This window comes from Chiloscyllium plagiosum, chromosome 10, assembly GCF_004010195.1.
Source record: "Chiloscyllium plagiosum isolate BGI_BamShark_2017 chromosome 10, ASM401019v2, whole genome shotgun sequence".
In the NCBI taxonomy this organism is placed as follows: domain Eukaryota; kingdom Metazoa; phylum Chordata; class Chondrichthyes; order Orectolobiformes; family Hemiscylliidae; genus Chiloscyllium; species Chiloscyllium plagiosum.
The window spans coordinates 86,865,023-86,884,351 of NC_057719.1; the positions used below are offsets into that span (position 1 = coordinate 86,865,023).

A 19,329-nucleotide genomic window follows, 5' to 3' on the forward strand; every position below is an offset into this window, starting at 1 on the left:
ACAGGGTAGATGTAGAGAGGTTGTTTCCCCTTGTGGGAGTGTCTAGGACCAGAGAGCACAATTTCAGAATAAGGAGTCATCCTTTAAGACTTTAAGGAAGAACTTATTCTCTCAGAGGGTAGTGAATCTGCGGAATTCTTTACGACAGAGGACTGCAGAGGCTGGGTGGCTTAGTATATTCAAAGTTAAAAATCACACAACATCAGGTTGTAATCCAACAGGTTTACTTGGAAATACTAGCTTTCAGAACGCCACTCCTTCATGGTGGTTGTGGAGGTTAAGATCATGCTCACAGAATTTATGTTGCAGCTGTATCAAACTCTGATTCGGCCGCACTTGGAGTATTGTGTACAGTTCTGGTCACCGCATTATAGAAAGGATGTAGAAACTCTGGAAAGGGTTCAGATGAGATTTACTAGGATGTTGCCTGGTATGGAGGGAAGTCTCATGAGGAAAGTCTGAGGGACTTGACACTGTTTTCATTAGAGAGAAGAAGGTTGAGAGGTGACTTAATTGAGACATTTAAGATAATCAGAGGGTTAGAAAGGGTGGACAATGAGAGCCTTTTTCCTCACATGGTGATGGCTAGCATGAGGACACATAGCTTTAAATTGAGTGATGATATAGAATACAGAACATTACAGCACAGTACAGGCCCTCAATGTTGCGCCGACCTGTAATACCAATCTGAAGCCCATCTAAACGACACTATTCCATGTACGTCCATATGCTTGTTCAATGAGGACTTAAATGTACTTAAAGTTGGCGAATCTACTACCGTTGCAGGCAAAGCATTCCATACCCTTACTACTCTCTGAGTAAAGAAACTACCTCTGACATCTATCACCCCTCAATTTAAAGCTATGCCCCCTCGTGCTCGCTGTCACCATACTTGGAAAAAAGCTCTCCCTGTCCACCCTATAATGCGGTGACCAGAACTTACACAATAGTCCAAGTGCGGCCGCACCAGAGTTTTGTTCAGCTGTAGCATAACCTCATGGTTCCGGAACTCGAACCCTCTATTAATAAAAGCTAAAACACTGTATGCCTTCTTAACAACCCTGGGTGGCAACTTTCAAGGATCTGTGTACCTGGACACTGAGATCACTCTGCTCATCTACACTACCAAGAATCTTACCATTAGCCCAGTACTTTGCATTCCAGTTACTCCGACCAAAGTGAATCACCTCACATTTTTTCACATTAAACTCCATTTGCCACTCTCAGCCCAGCTCTGCAGCTTATCAAGAGGACAGATGTCAGAGGTAGTTTCTTTACTCAGAGAGTAGTAGGGGCATGGAATGCAACAGTAGTAGACTCGCCAACTTTAAGGGCATTTAAGTGGTCATTGGATAAACATATGGATGAAAATGGAATAGTGTAGGATTGACGGGCTTCAGAGCGGTTCCGCGGGTCGGCGCAACACTGAGGGCCAAAGGGTCTATACTGTGTTGTAATGTTCTGTAAAATTCTAAGTTCAGTACTAAGAATGGCCATTATGGGTGATTGGCTTCACATGTTGAGCAAATAGAGACTGGGTAGAGAACTCCAAAATGAGGTTTTCAATCCTCCCAGAGCTACAGTAAATCATACCTCATTGAAGATTTGATGAGCAATTTGGGAGTAGGGAGATAGTAATTATGATGTATATAAAGAACACTGTAAATCAAAATCACTACTGGCATCAAGACTGTGGTTAATAAGTTTTAGGTCACTGTCTTTAAAATGTGCTGACTATTGCTGACTTAAAGTTCCATCGTCCCTTGACACCTTTTATACTTAACTGGCTGCTTTTCATGTGATTATAGGCAGTGGATGTTACCTGGCCACTGAACCATAAAATACATGGAACAGGGAATTGGGAGGTCAAGATTTTCATCTCTTCCAGAAATAAAATTGCACTTTTGTTATACAGTTGAAATTGTATACTCCCAGCAAAGAGAAATGCATAAGGTGGCACAAGGTTCATTAAATAATGTTTGGCAGCACATGCCACTGATGTTGGATAGGGCTGATGTCCTCTCACAAATCTGTCCAACAGCAGCAGCAGTTTCTTTAATGGGAAGGGCTTCACAGCTTAAATTTGCCTGCCTTTTCCTAGAACCTTCAGTTCCCTTACTGATTACAAACTTCGGTTAACTCAGCCTTGAATATACTGGGAGTTGCTGGTGTTGGACTGGGGTATACAAAGTTAAAAATCGCACAAGAGGTTATAGTCCAACAGAATTATTTGGAAGCACTGGCTTTCAGAGCACCACTCCTTCATGAGGTAGTTGTGGAGGTTAAGATCATGCTCACAGAATTTGTCATGGAGATGTGATACAGTAAACAATCTTAGATTAAACCATTCATCTTTTATAATGGGATATGCTGGTTTCTGTTCTTTGATGTAAATCCCAGAACATCTTTTAAATTACATTCTCAAGTACTCTATAATCACCTGATGAAGGAGCAGCACTCCAAAAGCTACTGCTTCCAAATAAATCTGTTGGACTATAACCTGTGTTCTGTGATTTTTAATTTTGTACACCCCAGTCCAACATTGTCACCTCCAAATCATTCTCAAGAATTTTAAACAACGGGTGTGAAGTCTGTCTGTATCCCAACGCTATGGCAGACTGACAAACCTGGAAATGTGTTGCTGGAAAAGCGCAACAGGTCAGGCAGCATCCAGGGAACAGGAGAATCGACGTTTCGGGCATAAGCCCTTCTTCGGGCTTATGCCCGAAACATCGATTCTCCTGTTCCCTGGATGCTGCCTGACATGCTGCGCTTTTCCAGCAACACATTTCCAGCTCTGATCTCCAGCATCTGCAGACCTCACTTTCTCCTCCAGACTGACAAACCCTCTGTATAGTTTTGCAGAGTTTAACATGGATTCTATTGAGACTTAAAGTCGGACAAATCCCCTGACCTGGATGAATTGGATTCCAGGCTGCTGTGGGAGATAGGCAGGAAATTGCAGGTGCTCTGACACAAATTTTAAATTACTCTCTCGCCATGGCTGGGGAAGTGCCAAAGGACTGAGGACAGCTAATGTGGTTCTATTTTTAAAGAAGAGTGTTAGAGATAAACAAATTACAGACCGGTGAGTCTCACTTCAGTGGTAGAAAAACTATTGGAGAAAATATTGAAGGATTGAATTAAGACCCACTTGGAAAGGTATGCGTTAATTAGGGATAGTCAATATGGGTTTGTTGGAGGGAGGTCATGCCTAAAACATTCGTTGGAAGTTTTTGGAAATGTGATCAAGCGTGTGGATGAGGGAAGTTCAGGTGTTCTTTATATGGATTTTGGCAAAGCTTTTGACAAGGCCCCATATAGTAGACTGATTTAGAAGATTAAAGAACGTGGAATTGAGGGAAATTTGGCAAGATGGATCTGAAATTGGGTTAGTAGTAGGACACAAAGGGTAGTGGTAGCAGGCTATTCAAGTGGCTGGAGGCCAGTGTCAAGCGGTCTACCACAAGGATCAGCACTGGAACCCTTATTATATACATAAATGATAGAAGAAAATGTGGGGGGAATGTTAAGCAAATGTGTAGACAACACCAAGTTTGGTAGAGTGGTTAATAGTGAAGATGATTGTAGGTCACAGGAAGATATAGATGGGTTGGCCTGACAGACAGACCGGTGTCAGATGGTATTTAACTCTGATAAGTACAAATTGATGCACTTTAGAAGAAACAAGATGAGGGAGTATATAATGAATGGATAGCTCAGAGGAAGAGAGGGACCTTGAGGTAATTATCAACAGATTCCTGGAGTTGGAAGAGCATGTGAATAGGATAGTTCAGGTGACATATGGGAAACTTGTTTTCATCAGTTGTGGCATAGAGTGTAAGAGCAAGGAGGTAATGTTGGAGTTGTACAGATTATTGGTTAGGACATAGCTAGAGTACTGTATACAGTTCTGGTCACTTCATTACAGGAAGGATATGATAGCACTAGAGGGGGTACAGAAGAGGTTCACCAGAATATTGCCTGGGTTGAGAAATTGAGCTATAAGGAGACACTAGATAGGCTCGGATTGTTTTCTTTATAGCAGATAAGATAGAGTGGAGATATGATTGAGGTATATTTGATAATGAGGGGTAGGGAGTGGGTAACTTGGTTACGGGGTCATTCACGAGGGCATTGCTTTAGAGTAAGGGGCAGGATATTCAGAAGGTATTTGGGAAATAAAAGACTTTTTCCACTCAGCAGGTGGTGGGATTCTGGAATTCACTGCCTGGGAAGGTAGTGGAGGCCAGAAACCTTGCAACTTTTAAATATATTTGGATGTGCATTTCACATATCATTACATTCAAAGATATGGGTACAAACGCAGAAAATTGGGATTAATGCACCTTTAATGGTAGTTATGTCAGTGCAGACTTGATGGGCCAAAGCTTTTCTGCAATTTATGAATCTATGTATCACTTTTTCATTATGTTACACACAATTTGTATTGATTATAATTTGTGTAAATATAAAATCTACTAAAAAGAATCTTGTTGCTATTTCTTCATTTGAAAGTTATTTCAATAATTATTTTGTTTACAGTTCCTACGGGGAACTGTAATTGTTCGTGGCTTTTATAGCTACGCAATCTCATTTAACCTTGGTTTGCCTAACTTCTAGTCTACCAAATTCTCAATCTTGAAAACATTCTCTTCTCACCTCTCCCTCCATGGCTCAATGTTCATTTCTCATATGGAGTCAAACAGCATGGAAACAGGCCTTTTGGCCCAACCTATCTATGCCAACCAGGTTTCCTAAACTGAACTAGTCCCACTTGCCTGTATCCCTATTCATGTATCTGAATAATTTAGTCATCTTTGGCTCAATATTTGAGGAAACCCTTGAAAGGCGAGACATTGCTTTTGCCTACATGTCCAAGTTATTTTGAATGTGAAACCAAAGATCTCCCAACTGTTTTGGATAAAAGTCATTTTTCTCCATTAAAATATTGTGGCCAGTTAAGACTGCTAACTTTATTTTAAAAAGATATTGATCTGATGCATGTGTCTTAATATGGAGGACAGAAATCTTTAAGGAAATCATCGAACTGTGGTACGTTCAGAGTCTTTGAGGTGGCCTGAGCAGCTTAGCAAAGCTTTCAGTCAACTTAGTACAGGTCTGTATGATGGACACCACACTAAAGGCGAACCTCAGAACAGAAAAGAAAACCAGCAGGAAATCAAAGTTAAACAATGAAATCTGAAATAAAAACAAAACGCTGGGAAAACTCAGCAGATCTGGCAGCATCAAGTCACGTTCAATATGACTCTCAAGTCATATTGGTCTCAAAGCACTAACTTTGTTTCTGAAACGGTCATACTGAAGGGTAGCAAATGTCCCCTTGTTCCAATAGAGGAGTAGAAACAACCCTGGTAATTATAGGCCAGTGAGCCATACTTCGGTGGTAGGTAAAGTGTCGGAAAGGATGAGAAGAGATAGGATTTTTAATCATCTAGAAAGGAATAATTTGATTAGGGATAGTCAACATGGTTTTGAGAAGGTTAGGTCTTGCCACACAAACTTTGAGTTCTTTGAAAAAGTGACCAAACAGGTGGATGAGGGTAAAGCAGTTGATGTGGTGTATATGAATTTCAGTAAGGTCTTTGATCAGATTTCCCACGGTAGGCTTTTGCAGAAAATACAGAGGCAGGGGATTGAGGGTGATTTAGATCAGAAATTGGCTAGCTGGAAGACGACAGAGGTAGTGGTTGATGGGAAATGTTCATCCTGGAGTCCAGTTAATAGTGGTGTACTGCGAGGATCTGTTTTGGGGCCACGGCTGTTTGTCATTTTTATAAATGACCTGGATAAGGACGTAGGATAGGTTAGTAAATTTGCAAATGACCCTAAGTTCAGTAGAGTTGTGGATAGTGCTGAAGGATGTTGCAGGTTACGGAGGAACATAGATAAGCTGCAGAGTTGGGCTGAGATGTGGCAAATAGTGTTTAATGCAGAAAAGTGTGAGGTGATTCACTTTGGAAAGAGTAACAGGAATAGAGTATTGGGCTAATGCTAAGATTCTTGATAGTGTGGATGAGCAGAGAGATTTCTGTGTCCATATGCATAGATAACTGAAAGTTGCCACCCAGGTTGATAGGGTTGTTAAGGCGGCATACAGTGTGTGAGCTTTTACTGGTAGAGGGATTGAGTTTCAGAGCCTGAGGTCATGTTGTAGCTGTATAAAACTGATCTGGTTGCAATTGGAATATTATGTGCAGTTCTGGTCACTGCATAATGGGAAGGATGTGAAAGCTTTGGAAAGGGAGCAGAGATTTAATAGGATGTTGCCTATGGAAGGAAGCTCTTATGAGGAAAGGCTGAGGGACTTGAGAGATTGTGTTCATTAGAGAGAAGGAGGTTGATAGGTGACTTAATTGAGACATAAGATAATCAGAGGGTTAGATAGGGTAGACAGTGAGAGCCTTTTTCCTCAGGTGGTGATAGCTAGAATGAGGGAACATAGCTTTAAATTGAGGGGTGATAGATATAGGACAGATGTCAGAGGTAGTTTCTTTACTCAGTAGTAAGGGCACCCTGCCTTCAACATTAGTAGACTTGCCAATTTCAAGGGCATTTAAATGGTCATTGGATATGGATGAAAATGGAATAGTGTAGGCTTGATGGGCTTGAGATTGGTTTCACAGGGCCGAAGAGCCTGTACTGCACTGTAATGTTCTATGAAATGTCAACTCTGTTTCTCTCTCCAAAAATGCTGCAGACCTGCTGAGTTTCTCTAGCACTTTGTTTCTATTTATATAAAAAATGTAGCTGTAATTCAAACTTAGTTTTAATTGGTCACAAAATGAGACACACCAAAATGAAGGATCAAAGATGATTACATGTTTTATTTATGAAACATACAGATACTCTTCTCATAGGGAAGGTGAAAACTCAATTCAGGGAAGGACAATAAAACTCAATACAGTATCAGTGAGCCAGCTACAGGCATTCAACAGTTTGTGTTGCATTCAGCTCAGTTCAATCAGAGCAGCACTGAAGGCTGTTCTGTCTTTGTGTGGGAAAACTTTGGTAATTCTCAGCGTTATCCCATTTACTGAGGGGAAAGGGGGTGGAGGGTGAAGACATGATGCAAGTGAGGCAACTCGGACAGTCTCTCCATCTTCAGGCCTTTGCTGAAGTATGCTTTGCTCTCCCATGCCACGTTGGTGGTCTTGAAAAGAATGGACACCCTAAGATACCCAATTAAAGACACACAAGCCAAAACCTTGGACTTTTTAACAGGAACTCAGCTGATAGCAACTGTTGTGATATTCCATGAAGGAAACATGTAGCATTTTTAAAAAATCAAATGGCACGCAGAAACAGCGCCTTTTAACAGCGCCAAAGAGCCTTCAAGCTCACTTCAGCCCCCTTAGGCATGAAGATGTACTTAATATGGACAGAACCCTGCAATTTTGCATCAAAACCCAGGCTCATACATACACTGTGCTTCCTGGCACAGGTGGGCTTGAGAATTAGCTTAGCACTTATCCTGAAGCAATGTCCTGTTCTTCTCTCTCTTTGAAACTTATAGTGACTGATTTAATCTCTAGAATCCTGGAATTGTTTAGGCCCTTCCTTCCAATATGCTAGAATGTGAATCACAAGAATAAACACTGTTGAATAAACACTGAGCACAGCTTCACCAATTAGGATTACCACAACTCGGTAGAAATGACAGCAAAAGCTAGTTTTAAATACTGCAGGAATGAGCGGTTACAAATACAATAAACCAGCTATAGAGCCTGTCCATATAGAAAAGGCACCAAGGACACTTTCCAGTCACATCACCTGGAACGAGACTGAAGTTTAGAAAAAAAGTCTTAAACTCCCATGTTGTCTGTTAAAGGGCTCTCAGTGAAATTCCCAACGGCATCACAGCATCATTTGAAATCTCTAGTCACATAAAGGAACTGATATTAGAAGCAAACCAACATCTTTAACTGATAAATCAGATAACTAACAAAGAGATGGTAATAGAGAAACCTTTCTGTATTGACAGCAATAATAAAAACATTGATTTACAAGTTTCCCATCAGGATTGATAGCCAGGAAGCAAAGGCAGGGAAATTCACTAGTAAACAGTGACATTAACATCACAGTCTCCCAACCTGAACATGAGCAGATGCCTGTAGGCACATATTGCAATCCTAACCCCTCCACACCATCACCACCAATGGGTCTGCAAGTTTCAGGCAATTTAGCACTGCCAAGTAAAAATCAATTGCAACCTTGTGTCACAAGGAGTGCACAAGAAAGCCTGGTCCCACAGAAAAACCATGGGGAAAATAGTGTCTTATCATCAAAATCAAAAACAATCACTCTTCTCCTTGAAGAGGTTTGGAGAAATGGGGCCTAAAACATAACACGTAGAACAGATAAATTGCAACTGGCACTGAAGAACTTGTAATAGTAAATATCATGAAAGCCACAATTCATACAACACTGAATTAATAAATACCCTATAATCAACAACCCCCAATCAGAAAAACCTACAAATTCAATTAAAATAACTTGATTCAACATCCCCATAATATTGCAGTTTGATTGGGGAGCAGTCCATTTCAAGGAGCACCAGAACAATACAGTCCGTGACAACTATGGAGCCCCTCAGGCAAGACTGGTTTTCTCTGTGTACCATCACCTGAATGTGCAGCACTGCCCCACCAGCAAGGCCGATTAGTCTGCTCAGTCCAATGGGTGGCTGTTCAGTGGTACCTGGGATCATCAGGTGAAATGTAGAGCACAGCTCTCTGGTAGGACTCAAAACTAATCGCAAGGAATAACGACTTCCACGACTGCTGAGCAATGGGGAACCTATGGAATGACTGGCATGCTCCTGTGCAATTGATAAACTTCTCTACATAGTCAGCTAATATGTTGATGTAGTCAGAGGCAGACAGAGTGTGGAGATCTCGCCCGCTCAAAGTGTGCATTTCAGTGAAGGAATCGGATGCTCATCTTCTGCTCAACGTCAACCTTCTCCAACACCTGATGGTGAAGAGTGAATAAAGTAAGCTGGTCAGATAGATAGAAAAGAGAGAGAGAGAGGAGGGGAGAGGGGAGGGGGGAGTTCTCAACAAATAGTGAGCAGAGACAAAAACTGGACAGGTACGGTGCAAAGATTAATGCAATTATTGAGAGTAATGCAGGAAACAGAGCAACTCCGAAAGTTCATTGGATACAGCTTAGTTACTGAAATTGTATGGTACTGGTGCACAGGTCTGTCACTGTATAACACTGGGATACAGTACATGTGGGTCTGTATCTATTCAATGCCCAAAACATAAGCAGATAGCAAAGTCTAAAGTGAGAGTATATTGCTGCCCTCATACCTTCTGAAATTCATTGAAAGAGATAGAAAGGTCACCATCCTGGTCTGCCTCTTGAATAGTTCTGTCTGCGATGCTGCCCAATTGCTCGTCAGAAATGTTGACTCCCACCATCATGCGAAGGACCTACGTTGTGATAAAAGGAAGTAAACCATTGACAGTGAACATGTTGGACACAACAGCCTGCACTGATCAAAGCCTCACTAAAAATGCTAGAAACTTCACACATCAGTGCCAATATCCCCAGTCTTCTCATATCCCTCTCTCACTCTGTACAGTGATTTTCTTCACTGGTCCATTCAATATGGGCATTGCATGTTTTGGACAGCTTCCACTGAATGTGCCCTGCAGGATGTGGTGAACCATATTCTTGAACATCTGCTGGTATGTAAGAACGCTCCCATTGCAGTCGTTTTGATCCTGCAACAGTGAAGGAACAACAACATTGTTCCAAGTCAGCGTGGGAACAACCACCACACTAACAGGGTTGCTGAAATGTCGATTCTCCTGCTTCTTGGATGCTGCCTGACCTACTGCGCTTTTCCAGCAACACATTTTTCAGCTCTGCATCTATTTCCCCAAAATAAAGAAAGGTAGTAAGGTAGTGAAGTGCATCCTTTCAATAGTGTATTTAGTTTTTTAAAAAAAAAATCTTTCCAAAAGTAAATATCAATGGGGTTGAGTTCATCACGCAAATTATATTGGGGAGGAGGAATGACAAGTGCTGCACTGTCAGAGATGTCTTCTTTCAACTAAAGTTTGAAACTGAAGTCCCTGTGTGCCTCATCCTCAAGATGACAGAGAAGATCCTACAACACTATTCCCAAAGAGCAAGACAGAGTTTCTTGGCCAATATTAATCCCTGATTCAACATCACTAAAACAGATTATATGCTTGTGACCACATGTAGACTAGACCAGTTTCGGGCAGAAGATTTACTTCCGAAAGGACATTAGTGAATCAGATAGGCTTGATGACATTCATCAGTATTTGTGACCATGGGCTACCTTTCAAGTCCAGGTCCACGAATTCATTGTCCATTTTATTAATTAAATTTAAATTCCACCAGCTGCAATGGTGGGATTTGAACCACTGTCCTTGAAGCATTATGAACTGCAAGTCTCTGTGAATCTATGAAAAGAAAGTCCCATCAGAAAACGCTACAATATTAACTGGTAGGAGAATCTACCACTTCCTTGCTGTCCCCTCTGAGTTATGTCAGTTTAACACAGCACCATAGAAAGAAACACTCAGTACCTGCAGGAGCTCTTCACGTGAAATCTTGTCATCCTTGTCAAGATCATAAAGTCTGAAAGCAACTGAAACAGTAAAGAAAGAATCATTGTGCAATACTGTATTTTTGAAGGACCGCAGGCAGCAGAGAGTGAAGCACAGCAAGTGTCACTGATCTCATCTCGTGTTCGCTCCTCTTTCTGAAAGTCTCTTTTCTCCTCCCCTTTGATTTATTCAATCTCCTTTGCTCTCAAAACCACTTGCTAACTTCCTCTGTCCATTCAATCACCCATTTCTCTTTCCCCTCTTCTCTACCTTCATAACATATAAACTGTAACTCATTGTCTGAAGAGACTGAAGCAGATCCTCTGATACACTGGTAGACTCTGTTCCTTCTCACTTGTACATCAGCAGATCAGAGGCAACCTGAAGCATCCTGTAGGGATAGGGATAATACGAGGAACACATTCACTGGGGTGATTCTGTCGTGGGTGGAAACATGGTCCTGTCAATAGGGGGCAGCAAGGGTGAGAGTATAATCTGTCAGCAAAGGACCAGGGCGGGGGGCCACCACTGTTAGACTTTTTCACAGTTCTACATTTTGATGTTGAATGAGATGGTAACTGGTTATTGGATGATTTGCTGCCTTGGGAAATATTTTGCTCTGTGCCACACAGAGGAGGCTGTGTCATTTTGCTGTTGGTACTGTGTTAACCTCAGCCGAGTACATCAGTCTGAATCGGGAGGCTATCCAAACCCATGCCAGGTTGGTACTTGCTTCCTGCTACACAGGTCCCACACCATCATAACAGATACTCTGTCTCAATCTTCATATGGAGAGTCTAAAATAAAGCACCTGGTGCCCCTCCCGACTTCCTGAACCACTGCTCTGGCAGGTTCACAGTAAGGCGAGCCCTTGCTACATACAAACAAGAGTCACAGTGGGCAATTCATTTACACACTGAACAGTAACTCAGTGTCACTTGTCTAAGCTAAGGTACAGTAACCGCGATTAACCAAAAGAATCAGGTACTTACAAAGCAGCTTGTTGTTCCTGCTATTGAGTGGTTCAGGAACACGAGGATCTTTGTTTTTGTCACTCTCCTCGATGGGTCGGAAATGAGCAAGAGTCCGCATAAAGCCCCGGAAATTCACCTGGTCTTCACTGAGCACAAATGGAAAGAAAAATCCAAGGTTGAGCAGAAAGTGGCCTAGAATTGCTGCAGTAACTGGTCATAATGATCAGAGTACAGTGCAGGGCCAGCGCTACTCAACATCATCCAAACGTTTCTGTGCTATACATCTCTACGACTCTAGATGCTATTCTTTAGAGTGTTTGTGGGGCCAGGGTAAGTATCAGATTGTCCATGCCTGCACATTAAGATGCTGGACAAATGGGAGTAGATGCTCAAAGTCTCTCTGGAAAGCAGAGATCGGGCTTGGTGTTTGATGTTGGGACCAAATGGGTGGTGGAAATGGCAGATGACCTCATGAATGTGGGAACTGGTGGGAAGAAAAGGTGAAGACAAAGATGAACTACTGCTAAGTGCTGATCACAGCTTCACATTATTCATTCAGCAGATTGTTCTGCTACTTTCCCTGTCACATATTTAGCTAGCTTCAAATACAGCTATACTAATCATAACACTGATTCCTCATGGTAACCAGCACCTCTGAAATTTCATTTAACATTTATGACTATAACTACCCTATCTCCCACAAGTGAAAATACTTTTCCTATATTCTACCCTGCCATAACCTCTCCTTGTCTGAAACTTATTGGATCACAAAGCTTTAAACAAAGGGCTACCTGCTCCCTCTAAGACGGTGATGAGAAAGATTGACCCTTTCTACTGTGTCAATCTGAGTGGAAAAAGTCCTTGTCATTGCAAAGATTAAAATTATACGCAAGAAAGTACAAATTAGTAACCTAAAAGTGAACTTAGTCAAAGTTGGATGATGTTACAGAGATGGAAATAAGCATTCAATAAAATCATAGTAAATTTCATTGTGACCTTATAAATATTTTGCCAGCTAGCCCTTAATAACCATGGGCTCCCTGGTTACAGAGAATCTATTTACTGCTGTCTTAAAAATATTCAGTTACCCTGTACCCGGGAAATTCTCTCTGGGGAAGAGAACTCCAGGCTCGCGATCTTTATAAAAAAGTTCTCATCTGTCTTAAAGAGGAGACAACATATTTTGTTGTGTCATCCCAGTCTCTTCCACATACTTTCAGTGTCCATTCTGTTAATTTCCCTCAGTATCATATTGATCAATAAGATTGTGCCTTATTCTTCTAAACTCTAAGAGATACAAGCCTGTCTTTCCAATTAAGACAAGCCCTCAGGAATCAATCAAGTGATGCAACTGATGCCCTTTCTCTGTGCTTTGCTCTAACTTCTTTACAGGCCACAACACACTTCAGTTTTCTGTCTCTGCCAACTCCGTCTAGCTATCTGAAAGGTGCTCAACAATTAATCATGGAAACACATACTGATTCACTGCTCACCTTTCAGGGAAGAAAGCATTGATTATCCTGTCTCCAAGTGGGTTAATAGCCAGCTCTGGGATCCGTTGAAAATCTTCACGGCTACAAGGACAGAAACAGACATTTAACTATGATAGCGATGATCTGGAAAAGCACCCCTCAAATGATGGTCAAATGGCTCATTCAGCTTTAAAGGCAGGAACATACAAAAAGGCTCAAAGAAGCCTTCAGCCCCTCGATGCTCACTCTATCTATGCCACAGTGCAAGCTCATTCACTCAATGACCAAACCAATAACAATGCAACTCCTACAAGGAGAAGATAGGAAGACTGAGCAGAGGCCAACATCATAGAAAACTGGAAAATTCTTACATAATTCTGCAAGACAGTCACAAGGCTTCCAGAGAGAATGGCTCCCGTCAATGCATGCCTAACTATCCCATTACCTCGAGGTTGCGTTAGAGATTATTCTATCCTTTGTATTAGTTCCAGAGGTTACAAACATAAAATTCTACTTCTTCCCATACCTGCAACCCTAATCTGTCAAAGACTGACCGGAAATGTTAACTGTTTTCTCTCCAAAGATGCTGCCAGACCCGCTGTGCTTTTCAAGCATTTTCTGCTTTTGTTTGTAATTTTCAGCAGCCACAGTTCTTTGGCTATTTTGTTTATTAAAGAATGACCATCACTCTGTTCAAATTATCATTGATTGTCTCCTGTAGTGAGCTATGTCTTATACTAGGCCCCATGCTGTTACACCTGAAGTGGGTATACTCATTTTCTCAGCTACGTCCTCAATTCCAAGCCTTGTCTCTGTAAAGTTTGTTTACATCAACTTAACAGAAATACTGGCAGCGGACAATTCACAGGACAAAGCTGAAGCAAAGCCAAGTTTGAGTCCAACATTGTACATCAGCAGCCCAAGTCTATGGGTTAGGGCAGAGAGTAAGGAAATGATACTTGCTTTGTAAAAAGTTCTACACAGGGTTAACATCTTCAAATGGGTGGGGGAGGAGGTGGTGATGCATGCAGGAAACAGGAGGGGTGGGTTGGCGCACATGAGAGGGGGAAGGTCATGTGTAAGATGGTAGCTTAATAAGGGCTTCCAGTTAATGTGAGTACCCAGATGCAAAAGCATTTACTGCAAATTCACAAGAGAGCTATTCTCATTATGTTTTTTTTAAAATCAAGGTTAAAAAAGATAACTTTAAAAAGGAATCAACACAATGTGCTAACCAGGTTCCCATAGACCTTTAAGTGACAGATCATACTCTGTTGTGTGTGGAAGACCACGCATAGACTCCCTCTGTGTGGAATAATTGTGATTAATTTCTCCTGGTGACTGAAGGAAATGTATTAATTGAGCATCGACAAAGCAAACTGTACAGGGAAGTTGCTCACTGAAATGTAGACAGTATCACTACAGGCCACCGATACTAACCAAGAAGCCTGCTTTAAGACCATACAATTTTTCAGCATTTTTAGTGTACAGAAATGTCCGAAAGCACTCCTTGGAAGTGTAATCAGAAAATTCACCAATCAGAGGAGCTTGATCAAAGTTGTGTTTAGGAAAGTACTTAATGAAAGAACACAGTTATATATATATAGCATGTCTGCTGTATCAATATGAGCTGATCCTCTGCCACCCCACTGATATATGATTAGATTAGATTACTTAGTGTGGAAACAGGCCCTTTGGCCCAACAAGTCCACACCGACCCGCCGAAGCGCAACCCACCCATACCCATTCCCCTACATTTACCCCTTCCCCTAACACTACAGGCAATTTAGCACGGCCAATTCACCTAACCTGCACATTTTTGGACTGTGGGAGGAAACCGGAGCACCCGGAGGAAACCCACGCAGACACGGGGAGAATGTGCAAACTCCACACAGTCAGTTGCCTGAGGCGGGAATTGAACCCGGGTCTCTGGCGCTGTGAGGCAGCAGTGCTAACCACTGTGCCGTCCACAAATCTCCTGTTCCTTTCTCCAACATGTGTTTATCTTGTTTTCACTTAGGAGGCAGAAGGAATACCAGACACGTCAGCAGTGGTTAATCTGGTAGCACTCATGCCTCTGAGTCAAGGCTTTATGGTTTCAACTCCTCTTCGAAACTTGAAAACATAATCCAGACTGGCATTCCAAATGCCATACCTTCAGTGCTTTTAAACCAGATATTAAACTGAAGTCTCTGAGCTCTTAGCTACCTCAACAAGATCTCTCAGCATGACTGGAAGAACAGAAGATTTCACCCTGTCCAATATTTAATACTCATTTCAGATCACTAAAATATAGTACATTCACGCCATGCAAGATCCAGACAATGACCATCTCAACAAGAGAAATGGTAAGCAGCTCCCCTGATACTCAAAGGAATCATATCGCTGAATTCTGCAAGGAGAAGATCAGTGTCAAGCAGGTGAGATAAATGATTCACTTCCTGACTTCCCAAAGCCTGTCCACTATCCACAAGTCAGGAGTGTGATGGGATATTCCCCACTTGCTTGGATAAGTGCAGACCCAACAATACTCAAGACGCTTGCAACCATCCAAAACAAAGCAACCCGCTTCATCAGCACCCCCAACCTTCACTTTAAATAATGGCTCCTTTCAGCACTGGTACACTGTGGCAGTAGTCTGTACCATCCACAAGATGCAGAACAGCAACTCACCTTCCAAACCTTCAATTTCTCTAGAAGGACAAGTTCTCTACAAGTTCCCCTTCAAGTCACTGTTTAGTAATTATCAACATGATTTGTAGATATTGTTTAATATTGTACCGTCATGGAAACTGACATCCATCCCTGAAAAGGGGAGAAAGGAGATGACTTTGGGAGAATTTACTGCAGAGGGCAGCAGAAGAGAACTGTGAAGGAAGCCTCCAGTTAAGATTTTTTGAGGGATTCCAGAAGTTGAGAAGACCTGACCACTAAGAAGTGAAGTGGTAGAACAGCTATTTGTACATGCCAGCCCTCTGGCCCAATCCAAGCTGGCACTTGCTAATTGCATAGGCTTTTGCTGTGTAACTAGTGACATTACATTCTATTTTTGAACTTTTATTAAACTCAACATCTCACCAAAAGAGAAAATGCTAGAAAATCTCAGCAGGTCTGGCAGCATCTGTAAGGAGAGAAAAGAGCTGATGTTTCGAGTCTAACTGACCCTTTGTCAAAGCTTTGACAAAGGGTCAGTTAGACTCGAAACGTCAGCTCTTTTCTCTCCTTACAGATGCTGCCAGACGTGCTGAGATTTTCCAGCATTTTCTCTTTTGGTTTCAGATTCCAGCATCCGCAGTAATTTGTTTTTATCAACATCTCACCATATTGGTTGCACTTGAATATTGATTGGCTGAAGTAATTTCTCAAGTAATTTTCTAAGTTTAACTCTGTATCTTTCAAAATACAATATTCTCACATCAGCCGGGTTTGGTGCGAAAAAATCATTCCTTCATATTGGGTCAAAATCTTGCATCACCCTCCCTAACAACATTATAGGCGTACCAACAACACAAGGACAACTTGTGGCTCAAAGCTGTGATTCACCACACCTTCTAAAAAGTAATATGGGATCAAATGCCATGGCACAATCAGGCCATGTGAACAAATAAAAGCGATCTAATCAGAATGAAGGTGATTGTTTGTGGAATTTTGCTGTTGTGATTGCGAGGCACTTTTAGAATTAGCTTTATTGTCACATGTATTCATATTAGTGCAACGAAGAGTTAAATCACCACTTAAGATGCCATCTTAGGTACGAAGATACCCACGTAAAAAATCTTATGAAAAAAATGAGAAAAATAAAGAAAATGTTCAGCATTACAATCCTTCAAGCAGACTGTACTGAACTCAACCCGGGGCTACCTATTCCAAATACCTTCTGGGTACTTGTGGAACATTGAAAGTGTTCCCCTATCTCTGGGCCAGGAGGGCCAGGTTTGGTCCTTAGAGGGTTAGAAGGACAGCTATTAATGGAGGATTGAGCAAAGTGACTGTACAAAGCAAATTAATGAGGCCGATAAAGGTTCACACCCAAATATCCCGACATGGAGATCAATTGTTAAACGTCCTGTTGTAAGATGAGCAGATTCCTTCTCTTCATTTTAAAAAGTAAATTGTTTGACATTACCCTCACTGTGAAGGTGACTTTGCTGGAACTAGTTTAAGCTGGGTGGAACCTGAAATTTGAAAAGCTGTTTTTAACTTGCGAACAGAGCCACTATCTTGCAGGAAGTAATGCAACTTTGAAAAACTGTGTTCTGACAGTGCCAGAGATAAACCATTAATCAACATGCTCTCAGATGTAAATATAATGACTCAGCTAAAAAAAAAGTGGATGAGTGATGACCTTCCTTCTCATTCTTGCTTTCACAACACAGGATTGTGTCACAGCACATGGTTAAGTTACAAAAATAACAATTCCCTGTTCCACGTCTGCCAGCTCTCCATAGACTTCCCTTTGTAGGAAGGAACTTTCATCATGATGGGACATGGACATGACTTGTTCCAGGCACCAATAGTTCAAACCTCCATGCTTCCAGACTCTCCAAAATCATATTAAGTGCTACCTTGACAGAGGTGTGGTTCATCAGCTCAGCGGTTAAAAAATCCCTTTTGGCCTATCAGACAGATACAAAAATCCACATCACTATTTCAATGATGAGCAAGTTAGATCACCCTTGAATCCTAGGTTATTTATTTCTCAATCAACGTCACAGTAAGAAAGAAACAGATGATCTGATCATTATGCAATTATCAGTAGCTCGCTGCGCAGAAACTGGCTACTCTGTTTCCTTCATTGTGAATGGAGTTCAACAGCACTCGAGACAGCCATCGGCAATGATCCAACTCTTTCTTTGCAGCCATTGCCACATCTACCTCTATTACTGTGACCACCTGCAACCCCACCCAATTCGCCCCTACCATATCATCTTTTTTAGTACTTCTGCCTCCTGAATTTCAATATCATTTCTAATTCGAAGGTGACAAAACAAATTGGCCCTAATTCTCCTTAATTACGTGAAACATAGATGTTGGGAAATAAACTCCTCGTTACATCCGAACTGGATCATAGTATTTTCTTTGCACATCCTCGCAGGACTGCAGTTTGCTGAGTCAGAATGTAAGATGAGTCAGCAAGATTGACCGTGCTAAATTGTCAGGCTGAGAAAATCTCTAACATTACAATCAAAAACAACTTGAATATGGCAAGAAGTTCAATGACATTTTGAAAGGCAATTAATTAAACAGTCCACAGTAAAGGGTTTCAAGAGAATGACATATGACATCGGACCAAAGGAGAGGAAGATAATTCATCTTACAAGACAGCTTTTTTAAGCCAGCCTTCAGTCTTATACCCAATGGGAAAAATGCTTAAAATCTACATCTTTCTGTTGAATAAAAACTGATTTGTTTGCACGTCAAATTCACCAGTGTCTCATTTGACCCACAAAATTTCCTATTACAGGTGAGAAGTTCTTATACAAACTAAACAATTCTACTCTTAAACTTTGGCAATTTTGGTCAGCCTTATATCACATCACCTGGCATCACAACTGGTTTCACTCCTTCCAGGAAGTGAATTATAAATTCTGACCAACAATACTGTACAGGCTTTATGTACTAGAATCCTGCTTGCTGTTCAGTGAGCCAGATACTACCTAGAAACTACTGGTGACAGGAAACCTATTGTATGAATTAGCTGATCCCAAGGGTTGATATTTCCTTACCAAAGTGTGCCATTCTCCCCCTTATCCAGACTGGTGAATCTGCTATAAAGGCGTGTAATCTGGCTGTGAGAAACTGTATATAAACAAAAACAAAATCAGATAGAGTTAGGAGTAAGTGGGTTAGAATGTGCGTTAACTGCCCATATGAAAATAACCTCAATGAAGTCCCAAAACACAGCTTCTGTCAGCAGTGGCAATCAATCACTGCTCCATTAGTACAATGTTATTTATCTTATTCTCTCTTTCCTCTTCCCACCTGCTTCTCTCCTATCTTGTCTCCCTGATCTCCATGCTACTGTCTACCTAGTTCCCTCTCCACCCTCACTCTTCTCTCCTCCCACCACACCATTCACACTCAAACCCATTTCTTCCTGAGTCTCTACTCTTTTCACAGATCCCACATTCACTTCACTTCACTCCCCTTCCCACTTGGTCTCTCTACTCCATTCATCCTACTATCCCCCTTACACCCTTTCCCTGCATTTCCAACCCACCCCTTCTTTTCTCATTGTCCCTTGTCCTCCCCGTCACCTCTCCCCAACGT

The 19,329-nt window shown here is 41.6% G+C and overlaps 1 protein-coding gene across 1 annotated transcript in view; it reads right to left on the reverse strand.

Moving 5' to 3' along the window:
* Nucleotides 1–6,821: 6,821 nt before the first annotated feature.
* chp1 (calcineurin-like EF-hand protein 1) overlaps nucleotides 6,822–19,329 on the reverse strand; it is a 13,664-nt gene continuing 1,156 nt past the window's right edge. Inside the window, exons 2-7 of the mRNA XM_043698304.1 lie at nucleotides 18,786–18,858; nucleotides 13,081–13,161; nucleotides 11,606–11,733; nucleotides 10,593–10,654; nucleotides 9,339–9,461; nucleotides 6,822–8,994 (exon numbers count right to left, since the gene is read on the reverse strand). Coding sequence (XP_043554239.1) covers nucleotides 8,941–8,994; nucleotides 9,339–9,461; nucleotides 10,593–10,654; nucleotides 11,606–11,733; nucleotides 13,081–13,161; nucleotides 18,786–18,858 — 521 coding nt within the window. The 3' untranslated portion in view covers nucleotides 6,822–8,940. The remainder of the gene's footprint in view (nucleotides 8,995–9,338; nucleotides 9,462–10,592; nucleotides 10,655–11,605; nucleotides 11,734–13,080; nucleotides 13,162–18,785; nucleotides 18,859–19,329) is intronic.